General features: G+C 40.3%; 1 protein-coding gene across 1 annotated transcript in view; it reads left to right on the top strand.

Moving 5' to 3' along the window:
* Nucleotides 1-22,806, top strand: part of plxnc1 (plexin C1) — a 40,339-nt gene that overhangs the window by 1,676 nt on the left and 15,857 nt on the right. Inside the window, exons 2-21 of the mRNA XM_034163384.1 lie at nucleotides 681-803; nucleotides 2,553-2,687; nucleotides 2,791-2,891; nucleotides 2,969-3,077; nucleotides 3,166-3,331; nucleotides 4,333-4,435; nucleotides 6,213-6,288; nucleotides 7,517-7,558; nucleotides 7,676-7,809; nucleotides 7,936-8,115; nucleotides 10,346-10,457; nucleotides 10,989-11,162; nucleotides 11,250-11,417; nucleotides 11,523-11,625; nucleotides 11,725-11,826; nucleotides 15,913-16,016; nucleotides 17,577-17,618; nucleotides 17,708-17,832; nucleotides 18,078-18,276; nucleotides 19,378-19,524. Of these exons, the coding sequence (XP_034019275.1) occupies nucleotides 681-803; nucleotides 2,553-2,687; nucleotides 2,791-2,891; nucleotides 2,969-3,077; nucleotides 3,166-3,331; nucleotides 4,333-4,435; nucleotides 6,213-6,288; nucleotides 7,517-7,558; nucleotides 7,676-7,809; nucleotides 7,936-8,115; nucleotides 10,346-10,457; nucleotides 10,989-11,162; nucleotides 11,250-11,417; nucleotides 11,523-11,625; nucleotides 11,725-11,826; nucleotides 15,913-16,016; nucleotides 17,577-17,618; nucleotides 17,708-17,832; nucleotides 18,078-18,276; nucleotides 19,378-19,524 (2,445 nt within the window). The remainder of the gene's footprint in view (nucleotides 1-680; nucleotides 804-2,552; nucleotides 2,688-2,790; nucleotides 2,892-2,968; nucleotides 3,078-3,165; nucleotides 3,332-4,332; nucleotides 4,436-6,212; nucleotides 6,289-7,516; nucleotides 7,559-7,675; nucleotides 7,810-7,935; nucleotides 8,116-10,345; nucleotides 10,458-10,988; nucleotides 11,163-11,249; nucleotides 11,418-11,522; nucleotides 11,626-11,724; nucleotides 11,827-15,912; nucleotides 16,017-17,576; nucleotides 17,619-17,707; nucleotides 17,833-18,077; nucleotides 18,277-19,377; nucleotides 19,525-22,806) is intronic.

Here is a 22,806-nt window from a genome sequence, read left to right as displayed (position 1 = left end):
CTTTGATTCTAAGCTTTGATTCTGATTGCTGTGCTAACCTGTGATCCTGACCACTCATCTTTGAGCCAGATATTTATTTCTGATAATGCATCTTGGAAGACTGATCTTTGATTCTAAGCTTTGATCCTGATTGATGTGCTAAGGTGCGATCTTGACTGCTCATCTTTGAGCCGGATATTTATTTATGATAACACATCTTGGACCACTGATCTTTGATCCTAAGCTTTGATCCTGGTTACTCACTTTTGAACTTGATCTTGATATCCAGTTTATTTTTATTTTCACCTTTGAGTTTGACCTTTGATCCCGATCACTGCACATTGACCGTTCAATCGCACAGAGGAACATTTTGCTTTCATTTCTGTTTGTCTGTCTGCCTTTGGTCCTGTAAAGAGTGCAGAAATCAGGATATAAGAAATTGGGATCAAAGATGGAATCCTGCTACCCATCTTTGTCCTTGGACAAGACACAATCTGCATTGTTGGTTGGGGAAATAACTTGGGTCAGACTGATGTTCCATCCGGGGTGGGTGTGTGTAGGCTCTCACCCACTTCATGTTACAGAATCTGGAGATAAGCACAGACACCGAGGCATATGTAGGAATTACCTCTTGCAAGGGTTCGGAATTTTTAAATACCCGTTAGATGTCAAGGCGATGATAACTTGTGTTTGTTTCCCAGTTCAAATCTCTGCAGCCGGAGATTGTGCTCTTCAAACAGATCTTCATGACGAGTGTGCTGGCAGTGACACACAACAGCTGGATGGTTTTCTTCATCGGGACCAGAGATGGACAGCTCATCAAGGTGGGCGCGGTAACCAGAAACACGCGATCAACAACATCAAAGTCACGATCACATGGAAAGTGACAATTCCAGCAGCCAGTTTGGATTGGTTTGTTTCCCACTTTAATAACGTACACATGGATAGTATCTCGCAGTACTTTAACACAATCTTCTTTGTCACAGTAATAATCAGTTCCTTGTCATTCCTTCTTGATTTTCTCTGCGTCACATGCATTTGAAATCTGCACAATAGCTTCGTTTCATGACGATTCATAACATATATTTCAGTTATGCAGCCGAGGAAAAATTGATTTTCTATTGATCTCTGATCACATTTTCTGTTACAACATAATACGTGTGTTAAGTCGTATAAAGTGACTTAAAAATGAATGAAATATGAAACATGCCAAGTTGGGGAAAATTAAGTTTGGCTGTTTTTAACAAACTGGATGTGAACTTATGGCCTCGTGGTGAATGTTAAAGAGGGACATAGTGCAACATAAAGACTTAGAAGAAAAATAAAGTACAAAATATTGTTGCAACACATCCTGTTAAACGTTAAATGAGGCAACAGAGCTGAAGCAAGATTTAAGGACTTTACAGCAGGAACTCAACAGAAAGATATTTCAGCTCTCAACTCTGGTTTCCGGTTGCTCATCTGATCTGCACTTGACAGTGTCAAAAGACATCTCAATGAGTCAATTACATCTTCTGAGATATCTGAAATAGAGCAATAAAAAAAAAAGACAAAGTCGAGACAGTGAGGTGATGCATCAAAACAAATAAAAGCCCACAACCTTCATAAAACAGAGTTTTTGTGTCTGTTGCTTTAAATATAAAGGAGTGGCACATGCTTGGTGTCCACCTCTCTCACACAAACTGGGAAGCATAGACACAACAAAGCACTTTTAAAGGTGCACAGTCTGTTTCTGCACACATTAAGAGTCTATGATGTTCAGTTGTTTTATTTCTCCTCCTGTAAATAAAGTATCTCCTACAATTTCGTGGCAGTACTGCAGTAAGGCACAGATAAAAAAAATTGATTGTCTGCATTTTGAACAGGGTTTTTTAAAAGGAATAGTTTGGACTCGTATGTCACATGTCATAGAATCCAATGGACGTCGACCTTGTTTGACCTTTACTTTGGAGACCAAACATTCAACATAATCAAAACTATTACATTTATTAATCCTATTAGCTCAACCAATGATTTGCATCACTTTTTACCAAAACTGAAGGAACTTTAACTTTTGACCCCTGTACAAACTGAAACTGACCTTTGTCACTATTTTTGCTGTTTTTACCCCATAACTCCTGATCATTCAGTCATAGATAATCCAAACTATACCTTTTTGGAATCTTTAAGATCAGACAAATAATGTGGTGTAGTTTTCAAAATGATTTGAGCATTTTTAATTTTGACCCCGTGTAATTCTTTAATTGACCCCTACCTGGCCGCCTATTAAAAATTCAAGTGGCCAGTCATTTTTTTCAAAAGAGTAATGTCTAAGGAGTATTTGTGCCAACTTTGGTGCTTGTATCACCATTTGCACGATTGTTTCAGTTATCTGCTGCACTATAGCCCATACTAGCGACCAGCCTTCCAATATTATAGCAATTACAAATGCGCAAAAAATAAATCATAGTCCAACTTCTTAATTCCCAGTTAGGCAGTTTGACTTTAGACCACCGAATGAATAAGATACTTTGAAATGAACCATTGACCTTTTTGGTACTAAACAAAAAAATACCGTACAATCTCGTTGCTAGCTTGTTGTGGACCAGAAGTATCGCACCGCCTGTCCCAAAGTGCTCGACAGGGCCAGTCATGATCGAAAGACATTTCCCAAAATGCATCTGGATAAAACGGATTCGAAACACTTCTACGTGGCATTTGGAAAACAGGTATGACAAAGTTCAGATTATTGCCCGATTTGTTGTTGATTTACTTTTTGTACATTACCAACAATGGCATACAGTGTTCCTTATTTTGTGCATTCCGTTACAGATAAAGCGTGTTCCTGTGTCAAGATGCCACACATACTCAACCCTACAGGATTGTTGGGCTGCACAGGATCCTTACTGCGTCTGGTGCAGCACTGCACAACGGTCAGGCCCATTCGTGAGACGGGATGATAACGTTTTTACACCAGTCAGGCTTTTAACATATTGATTGTTCTTCCCAGTTGCATGATTGACAGTGACTGCCTTGATTCCATGTGGCTGTCGATACCTGATGATTTTTCACAAAAGAAAATGGTCTCACATAAAGTTGAAAAAAACAGCAGTGGACAGGTACAGATGACCAACACATTTCATACAAGACGGTTTTTATTTATCCTTTAAAGTCTCACATACTTCACTCTTCTTTTTTTATTCTTAGATCATGTTACACATTCAAACACACCTGACAGCGGGCCAAGATGCAAAGTCAAACTTCGCTTGTGAATTCTCTCGAAATTCCATATTGAGGTACAGCATGGAGAGTCCTCCACCAAAGTTCCCACAATGCACCCGCATCCTCTCTACAAGCACAGTTCCTCATGAAGGTCAGTGCCTTGAGCTCCCGTCTTTGAAGATTTTTCTGCACTGTGCACGACCTCTTAAGTGTTAGCATTGTATTTTTAAAATATATGTAATTTTTTCCGTCTTCAGACGACGGGTCTGATCGGGGGACAGTCAACGTGATAACAACCATTGCAATACAGAAATGTGAACAATGAGACTCTTGAAAAATTTTTCAAAGTGTGATTTTGATAAAATCAGACCACATTCCCTCAGTCAGGTGTGTTCCATTGTTCAGCCAACTGTTGATTAGCTGGAGAATGGACATGGACATGAATATTGAGCTAAAAGGCTAATTATAGACCAGCACAGGGGTGATTCTTAGACTACGGGCACTTATTATGTCCTTTGATCATATTGTATGAAAAACAGAAAAAAGGGGAAATTTCACACTTTTATAGTTATCTTTACAATGAAAGTGTGTTAAGAAATTTGTTCTAGTAGTCTATGATGACTTTTTCACCTTTTTTCAGCATCATTATATGCAAATATTGCCGTTTTGTGCTTGTCCCACACCCAGACTTTTGATCTTCAATGATAAAAATGAATGGTAAAGAAATGTTTTTTCTAATGTTTTAAAATATCTCTGAATAAAATATCAGTAAAATAATCAAAACATAATTGGGGTATTCAATGTCATACAACTGTTGTGATTTTTTTAAACAAAATGTAGTTGTCCCACACTATTGCCGTAATTTCCACCACAACACTGTAATGTCCCTAAACAGTTTGTATGAAAGATTGTTTGGGTAGTTTCTATGGAGATAAACAGTGACATCAGAGCACATGTATATAGCGCCAAATCACAACAAACAGTTGCCCCAAGGCGCTTTATATTGTAAGGCAATGGTGTGGTGGAAATTACATTTACAAGGCCAATAGTGCCCGTAGTTAAAGAATCACCCACAGACACTTGGACAACAGACTGAGCTGGATTGCGTGGAAATTTTAAAAAAGTCTCTATTTTATTGTTTTTTGAATGCAGGCATCGATGTTACAGTAAAGATCAGACTTGGCAAGGAACAACTGTTGGAAGAACTGAAGCTAACCAACTGTTCTGACATCAAGGGGACGCAAACTTCTGATGTGTAAGAATAAATTAAATAAGTGATACCCAATCGTATTCACATTACAGTGTTTGCTTCCAACAACACTGCATGGTGTCCTTCACAAAGAAGCATAAATATGTTGGAGCAGTAAGTATCATGGTTTCTGTTACAATACCAACAAAATCTTCACCAAGTCAAACGTCTCCTACAAAATCTCTACAACATGATCGAAATTGTTGCAAACACAAAAGAACAAATTTTCTGGCAAATAAGTAAAGTGGGGAAGTTGTTTGTCTCTCTTTAGTGTACTAGAGCCATTGTCATTTATTAAAAACAAATGGGAGGGTGTAATATTCCAAGAAAACTCACTCATTGTCAACCACATATCTGGCATCGGGTCACACGCAACAGCTCCAGCAGGACACCCCAAACTTCCCTTTCCTTGACCACATTGACCACTTCCGACTGGAGGATCTCTAGGTGTTCCCAGGCCAGTGTGGAGATATTATCTCTCCACCTAGTCCTGGGTCTTCCACGGGGTCTCCCCCCAGATGGACATACCTGGAACACCTCCCTAGGGAGGCACCCAGGGGGTATCCTTACCAGATGCCCGAACCACCTCAGCTGGCTCCTTTCAACGTGAAGGAGCAGCGGCTCAGGGAGACACCAGCCATCCTCTTGAGGAAACCCATTCCAGCTGCTTGTACCCGCGATATACTTCTTTTGGTCATGACCCAACCCTCATGACCGTAGGCAAGAGTAGGAACGAAGATTGACCAGTTGATCGAGAACTTCACTTTTCGGCAGAGTGAATGCAACACCGCCTCTGCTGTGCAGATTCTCCGGCCAAGCTCACGCTCCATCGTCCCCTCACTCATGAACAAGACCCCAAGGTACTTGAAGTCCTTCACTTAGGGCAAGACCTCATTCCCTACCCAGAGTAGGCAATCCATTGGTTTCCTGCTGAGAACCGTGGCCTCAGATTTAGAGGTGCTGATCCTCATCCCAGCCGCTTTACACTAAGCTGTGAACCGACCCAGTGAGTGTTGGAGGTCACAGGCTGATGAAGCCAACAGGACTACATCACCACCAGACGGTGATCAGTTGACAGCTCTGCTTCTTCTTCACCCGAGTTTCCAGATTATGCGGCCTCAGATCAGATGTTATGATGACCAAATCGATGATTGACCTTCGACCTAGGGTGCTCTGGTGCCATGGACACTTATGAGCATCCTTATGTTTGAGCGTGGTGTTCATTCTGGACAGAAGTCCAAATGACCACTCGGGTTTAGATCAGGGAGGCCGTTCCTCCCAGTCACATCTCTCACATGCTGTGTGCCATCAGCACTCAGAAAACTGTATTTTTGAACTGGTTTAATTCATAATCATGTCTTGAAAATCTGGATCCTTGTGACAGTTCGGCGACTCTGATGAAATCACGAGGATTTCTTTACTGCTGAATCTGATTACAATGTATAATGTGATTAAGTTATACTGCAGACATAATTGGCAGAGACACCAGCATCTGGTGTGATGAGGCCGATTTAACAGCAAAGTGAAGAAACACAACGGCTGAGGTCTAACAAGAACAACAAAATTCAGTTCAAAGCTCTTATTTAAAAACAGCTAATTGCAATAATTATGTACCTTCTTAAATGCAGCAGGCTGCAAAACTGATCATTCAGTTCAGTTACATTAAAGCGGGTAAAAACCCGTGCAAACAAAAATGGAATTTTAAACAATATTTTGAGGTGAAAGAGCAAAACTTGTCCAAAAACTGATCTGATTTCTTGGGTTTTGTGATATTTCTTGTCAGGTGTCGGCAGTGTGTCTCAGCTAGATGCAGTTGGGGCAAAAGCGGCTGTTCGTGGGTTACTGCAGGACATACGAGCGTAATGACACACATCATCATTTCACACAGACTGCAAACCTTTCACAGGCACCGCCAATGGTTTACGCTACATTTACAAGTATTGTATTTGAAAACTGTATTAATCTGGAGAACTGTGCAAGACTGGGAAAAAAGCCACAAGTTTGTATCTTCAGCGATCCCACTTTGTCCACAGCAGCAACTATTCTGATAAACACATAACATAATAAACTAGCAGAAAGAATGTAACAGAAACTGTTTACCCAAAATTGACATATAATTATTAAGCATACGTACCTTTGTAAGAACGTCTCAGAACGGTGTTAGAAACAAAAGTAAGTGACTATGAAATTCTAAGCTCTTCATAGTTATAACGCTGGTTCAACTACATCCATTTGGATAGACAATTACAAGATCCTGAACACTCACCTTTGATCCAGAACTTTGATCCAGTTCATTAATCTTTGATCCTATATCTGATGTGATTGTTATCCCCATTTTTAGTACGGCATGAATGAACTTTGATCACAACCTCTGATGTTTGAACCTGATCTTTGATCCTGGCTGCATAAATTTGATCCTCAATACTTACGTTTGATTCTGACTAATCACGTTCTTTCCTGATCAGTATCCCATGATCCTGAATTTTGTTCCTGTTCACTTCTGTTTGATCCTTATCTTGATCTTGATCCCAATCATTCATCATTTATCTAGCTCTGATCTTTGATCCTTATACCTAATCTTAGTCCCAAATTAATTCACTTTTCTCCTGATATGTGTGAACCTGATTTTCAATCTTCACTGATGAAGTTTGAGAGTTTGAGAAGTCTCGAGAGGAGAGGAACAGTAATAGCCTGTATTGAGCAGTATTTATGGTAATTATATTTGTGTATTTATATTTGCAAATTGTTTTTTACTTTCACTTTTGATACTTACTCTGTGTGCTTCTTACCCTGTGTGCTGCTATACAATGCTGCTGGAACCTCAATTTCCAGAGGGAGTCTTCCCAAGGGATCAACAAAGTTCTATCTAATCTAATCTAAAACAAAGGTCAGGTTAGGTGATCTACAGGTCAGATTGTTTAAAAGGCTACGTAAAAAAAACACAGATGTAGTACTTTCAGTAGTTAGATCTTCAAGGCAAAATCTTCTCTATATTGATGTCTATCCATCATCTATCTCGTTAGGATTTAACCGTCATTTGTTTCCGGGAATGTCACATGTTAATTTTGTTCCTTTCACTTCCAACAGGACAGTGATTGCCACATGCTGCCTTCAGGGTTGAATTTAGCCGTGAGTCTGAACCTTTTTTCAGTGCTCACCAGTTTTATCTTCCTTGGAATAAAAAAAATTATTTGAGAAATGTGACTACTTTCAAGTTAAATGTGCATATGTGTGTGTGTGTGTCAGATACCAGAGATCTCCTCCATCACTCCCAGCACCGTGTCTTTCTACGGCAGGAACCACGCGGTCATGACAGGTCGTAACCTCAGTGATGTCATCAGAGTGAGGATCCAAGCCGACATGGACTGCACATCCAAAGAGTACGTCATTTCAGAGGACGAAATGTTTAGCAACTAAACTTAACTTATTAAAGTAGCACCATGAGGTGTCTGAGTTTGATAAAATAGATTTTTTTTTTCTTATTGATTTATTTTTTCCTTTCTAAGGTTTCCTGTGTGGAACAACACTGGTGGTAGTCTGATGTTCCATATTCCAAGTGCTGGGACTAAGGGCGTGGTTAAACTATGTGCTGTCCTCCCAGATGGTAGTTGCCACGGCAATGCTAAAATCACCTACCGTTCATTACCGTCCTGCAACAGAATTACACCGCAGAGCACCTGGGTGAGGTAAGACAGAAACTGTTTTTACTTTTATATGTCCAACAAAATAAACCTTTAGTCCTGTGAATCATGTATGAGGCCATCAGACTGTACAACTCCTCACTCGGGGGGAGGAGGAGTAACAGGAAGACAGAGGCCAGGAATGAGAGGAAAGCAGTATGTCTGGTATTTATATTGCAAACTGTTTTTCTTTTTTATTTCCACTTTTGATACTCTGTGTGCTTCTTACCCTGTGTGCTGCTATACAATGCTGCTAGAACCTTAATTTTCCTGAGGGAGTCTTCACAAAGGATCAATAAAGCTCTATCGAACGTCTAATCCAGTGGGAGTATTTCTTACCCAGACAATAAATGACCAAATACTTCTTCTTTTTCTTTCGGCTGTTCCCATTACGGGTCGCCACAGCAGATCAATCGTTTCCATCTCACGCTGTCCTCTGTAGCACACTCCGTCTCCACTCCTCAGGCATCCTTTCACTTTCCAAGATTTTATTAAACAATCTGGTTAGAGACTCCACTGCCATCTTTCCTAGACATTCCCATGCCTCCACTGGAATGTCATCTGGACCAACTGCTTTTCCACTCTTCATCCTCTTCATAGCACCCCTCACTTCTTCCTTATCTCTTGTACTTCCTGACTTACTCTCACCACATCATCCAGCCTTTTCTCTCGCTCATTTTCTTCATTAATCAGCTTCTCAAATACCATCTTGTATAATCTTGTAATTTACTGGTAACTATATCAGATGGTTTGTAGAAGAGGGTATGGTGGAATTTTATGTTGTTTGGCTTTCGGTTGCCCCCAGTTGTTCACATTCATTCGAGTGGATCCAGTAGAGCACTACATTGGGATTTGGCATAAATTGTATGCTGGATGCCCTTCCTGACACAACTGTAATTCTACATGATGAATCACACACAATTCCAAAGTGGTCTACCAGTCAAATACTAATCAGGACGTACTCTGCTTCAGTTCAGAGGTCTGCCCAATGGCAAGTGGCTGTGTATAGTCTAATTTCATAAAATTTGCTATCTACTACTCAAGCTAGCACAAAGACTACTGCTTCAAGCCTATAATACACCCACCGGCCACTTTAATAGGTACACCTTGCTAGTAATGGGTTGGACCCCCTTTTGCCTTCATAACTGACATTCAAAGTCACTTAATCCTCTTGCTTCCCCATTCTGATGCCCAGGTTGAACTTCAGCAAGTCATCTTCACCATATCAAGATGCCTAAATCCATTGAGTTGCTACCACGTAATTGGCTGAATAGCTATTTGTGTTCACGAGCAATTGAACAAGTGTGCCTAATAAAGTGGCCAGTGAGAGTAAATGAAACTTTACACAAAAGGAATGTATATGTACCCTCCATTATTGTGTTGCAGCTGACTTAAAATGATTTTGATCTGTTTTCAGAACAGTTTATGATAAAATAAGACTACATATAACTTCCATAGTATGATAGGTTAATGGTTATCGCCATTAAGTCAATCCCATTTCCTTTCAATCTGTGGCAACTGCAAGAAAGGAACAGAACCCTATATAACCCAATGAGGCAAGGCGAAACAGATACTGATAAGAGTCTGCAGGGATTATCTGAGTTACCATAACTAATGTGACCGTTTCTATGAACTAACCTTTCACAATAAAAAATATTAGTGGAGATGAGTTCACTACATTTCACTTTAGCTTTTTCTGACAACTGCCATCAGAGGAACATTTCCAGGGTAAGGGTCATCTGATGGGGAAAGAGTCACTTCCTGCTGGTGATGTCTGTCTTTGACTTGATAAGACCACTTCCACTTTGTTTGCATCAAATGAAAGTGGCACTTCTGTCACCGTTTTTTCAGCCAAGCTGGCCTGCAAGCTGATGTGAGATGCTGCCATAGAGTTGATGTTTTCTGCACTATGCTACCCTCTGCGCTCATAGTCATCAAGTGTTTACATCTTTAATATGCTGTAGAAGCAGAAGTAGTAAGTCCTATACAGGCACTTAGGGTCCCTGTATCCCTTGATACCAGATACAATTCCATCAAAGGTTACACACAAAGGTAGTACAACTGGTAACCAAACCCAGATCTACATATTGGTCGTCCTGAGGTACCTGCTGTGATCGTTATCTGTGTTTAACTCGTCAATGCCCAAATATATGTGGACCAAAGTGTATCGATTTGTGGGATCAACAATGGTTATGTGATTGATCCTTTTCTGATCAGCCTCTGTTCTGTTCTGCAGTGGGAAGAGAAAGATAACAATTAGAGGATACCAACTGGGGTTTGTGGAAGGGGTTGTACATGACCACCACGGCCTACAGGAAGTCAGCCTTCCAACAAAACAAAACTCGGAGGTGGGTCATAACTTGGAGGACTGGTGGTGGCTCCAGAGTAACTGACATTTTTGCAGTCTAAGCTCTCCTGTCCTGAAGGATTACCTTGGTGGATATAGGTGGTCAACAATGATCTTCACAATAATGTAAATGGACTGATTTCTATGGTGCTTTTCCATCTGATGCAGATACTCATTGGGCTTTTCATTGATGCCTCACATTCACCCATTCACACACACACACACTCACACAGATGTCCGCGTACCGTGCCGCCACGAAAGGCGTTCAACTGCACACCGGGACCAACCTTGCCTTGCCTAAGGAATCTTGGTGATTTTACAGTCACATGGGGAATCTTACTGATGATCCTGTGGTCATAAACCCAACTCTCTAACCTCTAGGCATCACCTCTCTGTAGTCCTTAGTTTCAGCCCTCCCCAACTCCCAAATATGAACACACATCCATATAACGACATAATGATAGGTTGTTTTGTTTTTAAATGGTTTCACCTTAATACTGTCAGATTAATCAGACACTATGTTTTTATGCAGAATCTAACCTATGAAACACCTCCAGCCAAAAATGCTCCCACTTTCAGCATGATATTGGTGAAGGCTGGCAATGAAACTGTCAACTGTTCCACAATTATGGCCTACTATCCAGATCCCAAGTTCACTACTTTCACATCCATGAAGATCAGAGACAACATACAGATCACCATAAAGGTACAACGTGTTCGGAACAGGCGTTGTATAAATGGTTAAAAATAAAAATAAATAACCCCTACCTTTTTCTGTGTGGTTTCATTCTAGAAAGAAGATGATAAATTGGAAATGAAGCCGGAAGAGGTGTTGGTGTGGGGAGTTCACAAAGGGAACCAGTACCCCTGCGAGATAAAACCCGAAGATACGAGTAACGCCACTGACTTTTTCATCTGTGATATTCAAAGCACACCCAAAATGGAAATTCAGTATATACTGGTAAATGTTTCTGCAGAACTTTTAACACAGACACTTACAAGTTGTACAACATGTCATGAAACTACACACCAAAGTCCTCTTTGTGTTTTTTGTATGTTTTTAAAGATAAAATATGGAGACAAAACTGTAAGAGTTGACCAGCAGTCTTCAGCACAACTGTTCCTTGTAACGATAGGTGCACTTTTGCTGATACCGTGCATTTTCATTGGTAAGTACACGTTGACTGTTGGCAAGTTTGAGCCGCTACCACCTTAACAAAAAAAAAAAAGTGCTTCAAACCCTAACACTTGGTTTGATTGTGTTTTAGTGGTGTTCATCATCTACCGAAGGAAACAGAAGAAGTTTACAGCCAAGATGAACAAGCGCATGGAAGACCTGGAGCTTGACATCAGGAATGACATCAGACAAGGTCGGGTAGCAAGGAAATGGGGTGGAACAAAAAAAGTGTGCAAATGCTTATATTAAAAAAAAAAAAAGGAAAAAGGAACAAGTTAAAATCCATTGTGTTACAAATGACAGAAGAACTTGAACAACTATCAAAATTGTGGACAGCAACAGAACATGTAATTGTTTCTTTTGCAATTTTTGTCATGACACGTGCTACTGTCACATCAAGATTCAGGATTCAAGAGTCAATTTATTAGTATACGCTTGGGTAAAATTGGTTTACAGTGAGTCATCTCGTTTGGTAAACATACAGCAAAACACAGAACAAGACAAAGCCACGACAGTGCTAAAAAGCTATGAAAAAAAAAGGATGGCCCCAAGATAAAATAAAAGCAAAATGAGTTAAAACATCAACAGATTAAAAAGTCTAAAAACATGTCATACCAAATAAATAAATAATTAAAAAAACAGTTGCCCCAAGGCACTTTATATTGTAAGGCAATGGTGTGGTGGAAATTACATTTACAAGGCCAATAGTGCCCGTAGTTAAAGAATCCCTGTATACAGGGATTCTGGCTGAAGCATCAACTCAAAACCTCCACAAAACATTGGATTGTTCCTTTTAAATACTCGTAAACCTGTCCTGGTCTCAGATGAAGCAGAACTTTTCCAACACAACATTGCAAACATTTTAATGCATTTTAGTCTGAATTTCATAACATGTTGGATGCAGATGAAGATGACATCCTGTTTGAGCCGGTGGTATTCACAAGCCATCTTCCTGTTATTGCTAAATGTCAAACGTTGCATATTTCCTGTGACGAGCTATTACAAATGGTTTCTCTGATCAGGTGAAATAATGGTTCAACTCTTATCTCACGTCAGAGAGGTATATCTCTTCATTATCACAGTAAATGTAGTCACTGCACATAAACCCAGGCAGTTTCACTTCCTTTTACTGATTATAAAACAGCAGACGTTCCTTTTTCTGGTGTCAGACTTAACCAGTTACTAGCACTGACACACACACACACACACACACACACACACACACACACACACACACACACACACACACACACACACACACACACACACACACACATTTTATCAATCTAGCTATCTACTGTCAAACTATAAATAGGAAGTGCTGTGCCATGCTTGCTGAGACATTTGGCTCTCAAGAATATTTAATCAGGACAATGCCCCGGTTTTCAAGTCTTGTGGTTGCCATAGCTGCTGTGCCTGAGTGTGGCTTCAAGCTTGTTGACATCCTGCCATACACTCCTGAGTTGGCACAGTTTAGTTCTAACTGCACAGACTGTTGGACGACCTAAGGTGATGAATGGGTGTCTTTGGTCCTAAGGTGACGAATGGGTGTCTTTGGTCCTAAGGTGACGAATAATAATGGGTGTCTTTGGTCCTAAAGTGACGAATAATAATGGGTGTCTTTGGTCCTAAAGTGACGAATAGTAATGGGCGTCTTTGGTCCTAAGGTGCCGAATAGTAATGGGCGTCTTTGGTCCTAAGGTGCCGAATAGTAATGGGCGTCTTTGGTCCTAAGGTGCCGAATAGTAATGGGCGTCTTTGGTCCTAAGGTGCCGAATAGTAATGGGCGTCTTTGGTCCTAAGGTGCCGAATAGTAATGGGCGTCTTTGGTCCTAAGGTGCCGAATAGTAATGGGCGTCTTTGGTCCCAAGGTGCCGAATAGTAATGGGCGTCTTTGGTCCTAAGGTGCCGAATAGTAATGGGCGTCTTTGGTCCTAAGGTGCCGAATAGTAATGGGCGTCTTTGGTCCTAAGGTGACGAATAGTAATGGGCGTCTTTGGTCCTAAGGTGACGAATAGTAATGGGCGTCTTTGGTCCTAAGGTGACGAATAGTAATGGGCGTCTTTGGTCCTAAGATGACGAATAGTAATGGGCGTCTTTGGTCCTAAGGTGACGAATAGTAATGGGCGTCTTTGGTCCTAAGGTGCCGAATAGTAATGGGCGTCTTTGGTCCTAAGGTGCCGAATAGTAATGGGCGTCTTTGGTCCTAAGGTGCCGAATAGTAATGGGCGTCTTTGGTCCTAAGGTGCCGAATAGTAATGGGCGTCTTTGGTCCCAAGGTGCCGAATAGTAATGGGCGTCTTTGGTCCCAAGGTGCCGAATAGTAATGGGCGTCTTTGGTCCCAAGGTGCCGAATAGTAATGGGCGTCTTTGGTCCCAAGGTGCCGAATAGTAATGGGCGTCTTTGGTCCTAAGGTGACGAATAGTAATGGGCGTCTTTGGTCCTAAGATGACGAATAGTAATGGGCGTCTTTGGTCCTAAGGTGCCGAATAGTAATGGGCGTCTTTGGTCCTAAGGTGACGAATAGTAATGGGCGTCTTTGGTCCTAAGGTGACGAATAGTAATGGGCGTCTTTGGTCCTAAGGTGACGAATAGTAATGGGCGTCTTTGGTCCTAAGATGACGAATAGTAATGGGCGTCTTTGGTCCTAAGGTGACGAATAGTAATGGGCGTCTTTGGTCCTAAGGTGCCGAATAGTAATGGGCGTCTTTGGTCCTAAGGTGCCGAATAGTAATGGGCGTCTTTGGTCCTAAGGTGCCGAATAGTAATGGGCGTCTTTGGTCCTAAGGTGCCGAATAGTAATGGGCGTCTTTGGTCCTAAGGTGCCGAATAGTAATGGGCGTCTTTGGTCCCAAGGTGCCGAATAGTAATGGGCGTCTTTGGTCCCAAGGTGCCGAATAGTAATGGGCGTCTTTGGTCCCAAGGTGCCGAATAGTAATGGGCGTCTTTGGTCCCAAGGTGCCGAATAGTAATGGGCGTCTTTGGTCCTAAGGTGACGAATAGTAATGGGCGTCTTTGGTCCTAAGATGACGAATAGTAATGGGCGTCTTTGGTCCTAAGGTGACGAATAGTAATGGGCGTCTTTGGTCCTAAGGTGCCGAATAGTAATGGGCGTCTTTGGTCCCAAGGTGCCGAATAGTAATGGGCGTCTTTGGTCCCAAGGTGCCGAATAGTAATGGGCGTCTTTGGTCCCAAGGTGCCGAATAGTAATGGGCGTCTTTGGTCCCAAGGTGCCGAATAGTAATGGGCGTCTTTGGTCCCAAGGTGCCGAATAGTAATGGGCGTCTTTGGTCCCAAGGTGACGAATAGTAATGGGCGTCTTTGGTCCTAAGGTGACGAATAGTAATGGGCGTCTTTGGTCCTAAGATGACGAATAGTAATGGGCGTCTTTGGTCCTAAGGTGACGAATAGTAATGGGCGTCTTTGGTCCTAAGGTGATGAATAGGTGTCTTTAGTCCTAAGGTGATGAATAGGTGTCTTTGGTCCAAAGGTGATGAATAGGTGTCTTTGGTCCAAAGGTGATGAATACGTGTCTTTGGTCCAAAGGTGATGAATACGTGTCTTTGGTCCTAAGGTGACAAATGGATGTCTTTGGTACCAGGTGTCTTTGCAGGATCCTTGTGCGCTACTAGAATGTGTCAAATGAACAGTTACTTATGGAGACTACAATGAGGAGTATCACTTGTCATTTGAGGGAACATCAGGTACGACATTTTAGCCATGTGGCGTGTAACTCTAGGCATGATCCAGCATGCAGGCGCCTCAGTGTTGATGACTCCAGAAACTCAATCAGGCCAAGGGGAAACCACTTTTCAAATGGATGTAGCAGATAGATGGCTACTTTTGAAACATGGGCATAGACTTTGTTGCCTGCTCTGAAAGGTACCACCCAGAACCCAAGAAGGTTCTGTAATGTGGTGGTGGGGCAATGATGTACAGCAGTGGCCTACACTCCCAGACATGACCAGAGTTACAAACATTTAAAAACGTGTATCAGGAAAGAAACAGAGTGATGACATATCTACTGTTGAGGTCTTTTTTTTTTTGGGACCATCGGGATGAAACCTTCTACACCAAAGGGACCCAAATCTTGCAATAACATTAGAAGTGTGTGATTGACATGTAAAATTAACCTGCGCGTGGTCTTAATGGAAACACGGCTGGCCGATGAACATTTCAGTCAACCCTCATATTACTTATTTACTTGACATTATAGGAAACAAAATAATCTGCAACATGGAACAAATACTGTATAATTAAATGAATGATATTCCATAGGTTTTGTGGATCTGCAGACAGAGAAGGCTGACCTGATGGAAAATGTTGGGGCAGTACCATTCCTGGACTACAAACACTTCGCCTCCAGAATCTTTTTTCCTGAGGTACAGCTATTATGAAAAGAAAACACGCTTGCATATAAGATATTGTAAGAAAGATAATCTGTCATGCATCATTGGTGTCATGTTAAAAGTGAGCCTGTGTGTGCTCTGGATGCATTTTACCACAGGCTTCCATTAATACTGCAAGTGTTGTGGTTATTTCAGAGTGTTTCTAATGTATCTAGATGTGTTTACCAAAAAATGAAAGTGCTTTTACAGGAAATGGAGTAAATGGGTACAAATGGAAGACAGTGAAACTGTGTTAATGCACTGCTAATTAGAGGTTATAGTTTGATAAGAATGTAGTACCAACAAATAGGTGCCTTGTGTGTAAATACAATATGTACTATATCTTCCAGAAATTAACTTGTTTTATTTTTTTAATAGTTTTTGAGGCCCTGCGAGTTCTATCAGTGTAACATATATGCCAATAATAATAATAATAATAATAATAATAAAAATTACATCTTCATTATTATTATTATCATCAATAATAATAATTTTTTACACAGGACATTTACAGGAATCAAAGCACTAAACAAAATAAACTCCATTAATAAAAGTGCAACAATACACAAAAATCCCAAATTAAAGAGATAATAATAATAATAATAATAATAATAAAAAATCAAATGGACTCATGTTTTTATTGTAGTGTTTCAAACGCTGTGGGCCAACAATCCATATGAATCTGATAACTTCTTTTGTCCAAAATGCATCAAATAACATTCAGTATGCTGCCCATCACACACATTTTTTGGAATTTAAAAGTCTTTATATTAAGTAACAGCACAGGCTGTGGTGTGCACATGTGCTACACAGACTTCCTCTCTGTTGTTAAACTGGCGCTAAGGGAGGTTTTAAAAAAAAGTAAGTTCTATATGCAGAAAAAAAGGTGGGACTTGTACACCGGAAAATATGGTATGTACCAAACAACTAAAATCTACTCAGCTCATATAGTTCTCATGGGGTACAATATGTGTTTACAGTGTACCAAGTTTTTCATCTTTGTACTGTGCAAATTATTTGGTTGTTACCAAGATTAAGAAGATTTAGATTTAAAAGTGTTAGATAATTTATCTTGTTTTATAGATTAATTTCTTATTTTATGTGGTCAACATGCTTTTTTCTAGATTTAAAAATTTTAATACAAGAGTGAAATTATCTGTCCAAGCAGCAAGATCATTTCCCTCAGGTTGAGTATTTTTAGACACCCTTTTTTTTTTTTTTTTTTTTTGCAGTGAATGCGTCCACAAAAACGTGATGATGTGACATCCTGCATGTCCACAGCTGTGGCACAGAATGATACTTGTCTGCCAGTTTATTGGCTTAAATTCTCATTTTTTGACACTTTTCATTGCAGCTAAAGAATATAATAGTATTTAAAATATTTTTTTAAAATTTACACATGCAACACTTCATTTCAAGTGAGGGGTCACAATTTCAATGATGTACATATTTTATGCAAAATAAAGCCCTCAAAATACCATAATCATGATTAAGTATTCATCACTTTAACCACATTACATCAAGATTTATGTCTTTATTTGTTTTTGATCCCAGAATGAGCAGTTGATGAAGTTGTGTCTCAAAGACATTGGTCAGGTAAGGTTGGAAACCAGGTGTTGTTGTGATTCTAATGTGTGACCTCATCAGTTCATGATTGTGACACATTGAATCTGTCCTGGGATTAGGACTTGGGGAATGTCCAACCTCACAAGTGTTGCCAAGCCTTGTCCAGGCTGATCAAAGACCGACTCTTCCTCACCTCCATGGTCCACGCTCTGGAGGAACAGAAGAGCTTCGGCATCAACGAGAAGTGAGACGTGTTTCACTGCTTACGTTTGACACTTTTGAATTATTCTGTCCTTTGCTTCATTTATTTATCTTTATTTATCTAGCAGGATTCTAGGCTACTCTATTATTTGATTTGAAACATTTTTTTAACCTTTTATATTTACCTCCTGTTATGTTTTTTATTATTCAATTTGTAATTATCTCACAGTGGCACCACGTTTTGCTGTTTTCTCTTTTTGTGTCCTCATCTTTTTTTTTTCGATGCAGGTGTACGCTGGCGTCACTTCTCACCGTGGCGCTCCACAGCAACCTGTCGTACTTGACTGAGGTGATGGAGGTTCTGCTGAAGGCTCTGATGCAGCAGAACAGCAACACTCAGCCCAAGCTGCTCCTGAGGCGCACGGCGTCCACAGTGGAGAAGCTGCTCACCAACTGGATGTCCATCTGCCTCTACGGATTCCTTCGGGTCTGTCGCGCTCATCGCGCTCTTTAAAATTACAGTCAGCACAAAGTAGACAGCAACGTTTTAGCGCCATAGGGATACTGTATTAGTGGGGGAAGTTTGTTCCGCTTCATTATGGACCTAGCTGGCACCGTTTAGCTATTACAAATAAATCAAAGCTTTAGTGACCTTGATTGTGACCTTCAGTGTTACACAAGGTGAAATGTGGTGGCATATTTTGAAAACCCTAACATGCCTTCCTGTTCATAACTAATAGCAATTATGGGCCTATCTGACGCCATTTAGTCACCATCAGCTAGAAAATTTTGAGCAGCCTTGAATGTGACCTTCAAGGCCACTCAAGGTCAAATGCTATGGTATATTTTTTTAAAACCCACACGTGACGACTAATAGTAATATGGGCATATATCACACTGTTTGGCCACCACAAGCAATCAAACGGTGGGTTACCTTGAACGTGTCATTCAAGATCACTCAAGGTGAGATACGACAGTGTATTTTGAAAGGCCACATTTGACTTCCTATTCATGTCTAATGGTAATCGAGTGTCTGTGATTAATGAGTTACAACCATTTGAAAACTTTCCTACTTTCTATTTTGCATTGGGCAAAAACTTTAACTTTGCAATGTGACCTTGACATTTGACCCTTGAATCTGAAAAGTTAATGGGTTCATCCTTAGGTGGGACTTAACTGATGGACAAAATTTGATTAAAATTTCTCAATTAGTGTTTGAGATATTTCATTAACAGGCCGAGAATAAACCCTCCGACAACTGTCAGCAGGCTTTTCTAGGCAGAAAAGTTCAGTCTGCTGTTTGCTTTGACTCAGCTTCATTTTGAGCGCAGCACTGAGGAAATTTGTATATTGATGCACAAGCTTCTTTCTAGAATTAAACAAGAGGGAACTGCAAAGGGGGAAGGAGTCTTGACGTCATTTTTAATGATTATGTTTTTATGCCACTCTGAGTTGGTTTACAGCAAACGGACTCAAATGGCACCAGACTTCACCGCTCTGGCTCCAACCACACAGTGCTTCTGCGTGACACCGTTATGTTTTGTGACCATGGTTCACCACGCTGGTTTCCGTTTATGAACATATGCAGGAGAGCGTCGGGCAGCACCTATTCCTGATGGTAAGCGCTCTCATGCAGCAGATCGCCAAAGGCCCGGTGGACAGCGTGACGGAGAAAGCGCTCTACACACTCAGCGAGGACTGGCTGCTTTGGCAGGCTCAGGACTTCAGCACTCTGGTACAAACGGTTTCTCATTTACAGTATATCTCACTCAGCCTGTTGCAGCGTGGCTGCATTGGCACACACATATGAATTGTGCACTTAAATGTGGAACAATGCACGACTGCTTTCCACTTCCCGCTTCTCTAAACCCTACTTAAGTTTCTTACTGTACATATGACAGTTCCCCTTCTACATCTGAGCTTGTTTTTTTGTTTTGTTTTTTAAATCCCCCATTGGCCATTAGACCAGAAGAGAGCTAAAGAAATGCCCATCAAACTATTTAAAGCCTATTATATAATTTGAACAAACATTTTCATATTTTCACCAAAATTCAACGTCCCAAATGAATACATCTTGAATATGTTTGAATTTTAGCATAATTGGGTTTTGCCAAGACCCTCTAAAGACTGCCCACTTTACGGATTGATTCTTGCGCCCTCGATAACTTGAACAGAATTTATCTGATTTTCACAAAATTTGTCGTGGACATGAGGAATAAGCATATCTGAGATGAGTTGGGGCGATGGTGATGATTACATATCAGCTGGCTCCTTTTCATATTTTTACCATAACTAAATAAAACTTGAAAAGCAGAACTGCCAATATTCTATTTACCGATATCCCCAATGTGGTAGTGTGGTTTATTTGGCAACACAGCTGGTTGTTTTTAATATCCAAATTCAGTATCAGAACACAAACACTGAATATCTCCTAACTTATCTACCAATGTGATGAAACCAACACAAAGCTAACGCTTGATGTGCCAGGAAGCCCACAGATCAGACTGCATTCATAAAATCACATCTAAAGCGATCTTCAAGTTTAACACTGTGGCATTCAGTGTGCGTGCAGCACCTTCTTGACACGCTTTTCTTGGTACTAAACCACTTCCTGTGATTAGAAGACTCAAGAACGTGACTGTGGCTCAGTGCTCAGCCAAGTTTCCTGAATGAGGCTCGACAGAACAGTTACTCTGGACGATAAATACTTGACCTTAGATGCACATCCACACTGTGGTAGAACAGTTTAAACCCATCTCCAATCCTCCCGGTGTTACACACCTTCAACTTGTCCACTATGTCCAACTTCATCCTCACCATCACATTAGCCAAAGTTCCTTGACTCTTCTACCTCTCTGGATCCAGGTTGCCCAGTATTGTTAGTGGCAAATGGAAACAGTCGATTTTATTTTGTTTTAACATGCACATTTGCAATGTGCAGGATGGGATTTCCCAACACACTCTAACTTAAAAACAACGGAACATTCAGGTTCCAGTCTGCTGCACACTGCCAGTGTACCTGCAGCATTAACAAGGCATCCAGGCAACTGAGGTGTTTCACCACTACCAGCTAAGGCCAGACATTTTTTATTATTTGGTTTATGGACATTTCCAATCAAAATTTTGTGTCGGGACTTGGAATAAAAATAAATTTAAATTTCTCCTGTGTTTGTACACAGGTATTTCGCAAATTCAAAATTTCTCAATACAATTCTTAATACTTTTGTTAATACTAATCCCAAACAATTTTCATATAGCTCTGATAATAATCACATAATACAATCACAAGTAGCAAGATGTACCATTTCTAAATTTGCAAACGTCCCTACCCTTATTCCCAAAAAAGAGATAATGTGAATTTTTTTTTAACAATCTGTTTAATACTGCAACAATCCGCATAATAATACTGAAACAGTATACAACAATGAAAGATACTAGTGTCAATCAATCAATCAATCAACTTTTTTCTTGTATAGCGCCAAATCACAACAAACAGTTGCCCCAAGGCGCTCATGTGTCGGCGGAAATAAAAAAAAACCAAAAAAAACAAACCTAAAATCGGAATTTAAATTTATTTTAAAATGCCAAAAATCATGTCGGCGGGTCTGTAAATCATAAAATAAAAAAGTCTGGCCTAATATTTCCACTTTACGTGATGTCATAACAACGTCCGAGGTCTGATACATCTGTTAGTCCCACTAGAGCAGACGATTATCCAGAGGTTCTATTTCTATATCACATAGGTCCTATGATACAGTTATTACTGTATTTTCAAGGATGGTCTCTGATTTGACCTTGATATTTGACCTTGATATGACTTATGTTCCAAGAGCATAGCCCATTGAGTTTATCCACCAAATTTGCTTGAAATTATTCTTTGCATTTTGAAGATATCGCAGTGCAGAGACAAACATCCCATTATAACAAACTTTCTGCACGTAGCGGTGACACTAATGATGCAGTTGGCCTCATCCGCGGTTAGTGTGAACTGCTAACATTAGCATTTACCACAACCAGCATGGCTGTGTAGGCTATTGCTATCTGCTAATGCATGACGACATATGCTCATGCTAACAGCGGTTAGCAGGTTTCTTTAACATGTCTCATCAGTCGTCACACAGGCCACATCAATCAAAAAACATCTGTTATAAATTACACAAAGGACAACATCCTGCACAGCAAGTGCACACACTGGTTAGCATGGGTAAGCACCTGCACTCCAAAACCACTAAAATAACCAGTAATGCTAACCTCAGTTTTCCATAATGCAACAGCTTCATACTGCCATGTAACAACAGATTCTTAAAAACAAAATGCCGTCCTTGTGATGTCATTTATTCTTGCTGCAAATGTACAAAAAGTGTGGTTAAAGTGTTTTCACACCAGGGAGCGTATTTCCTCTCTGTGCACATTTGTAGTTTATCCAAAATTTGATGAATGGAAATGAGCAACAGTCACGTGCAACATTCTTAAGTTACATAAATCTTATGACTGGCCTTAAGAAGTAGCCGATCTTGTAGACCGGATGATTTTTTTTTTTTTAATGCTCAAATAGACACTGTGCAAGAATTTGTGGTAAAAATCTGTTCTTTGTATAAAATGTGACAAAAATGACAAAAAAAAAAAAAAAAAAAAAAAAAAAAAAGAGACCAAAACAAGTTACATCAAATAGTCAGTTATATGTTAAAAAGTTGCAACAGAAAGTACTGGATGACCGGGTCTGCAAAGGTTAATGGTGTAGAAACTACTTCATGTTTAGCTTTGAAATCCTGGATTCTGACAGATGCAGGTGAGGACCAGTGCACCTCCTATTTTGGGCCATGTTGGCATCTTTAAACAGTAATTTGCCAGTATTCTTTTATATATATAATATTGGGAATGCTGGCACAGTGGGATACGTCTGGGTATGTCCACGTCGGTGTATGTAAAGTAGACCTTTTGTCTGCATGTGATTTATCGGGGGGCTGACAGTGTCCATGAAGGTGGAGGAGTTTTCTTGCAAGTGGTTTTACTGACA

This window comes from Thalassophryne amazonica, chromosome 22, assembly GCF_902500255.1.
Source record: "Thalassophryne amazonica chromosome 22, fThaAma1.1, whole genome shotgun sequence".
NCBI lineage: Eukaryota > Metazoa > Chordata > Actinopteri > Batrachoidiformes > Batrachoididae > Thalassophryne > Thalassophryne amazonica.
Note: the sequence above shows the minus strand (reverse complement) of the source record. Positions and strands in the feature narration are given on the sequence as shown.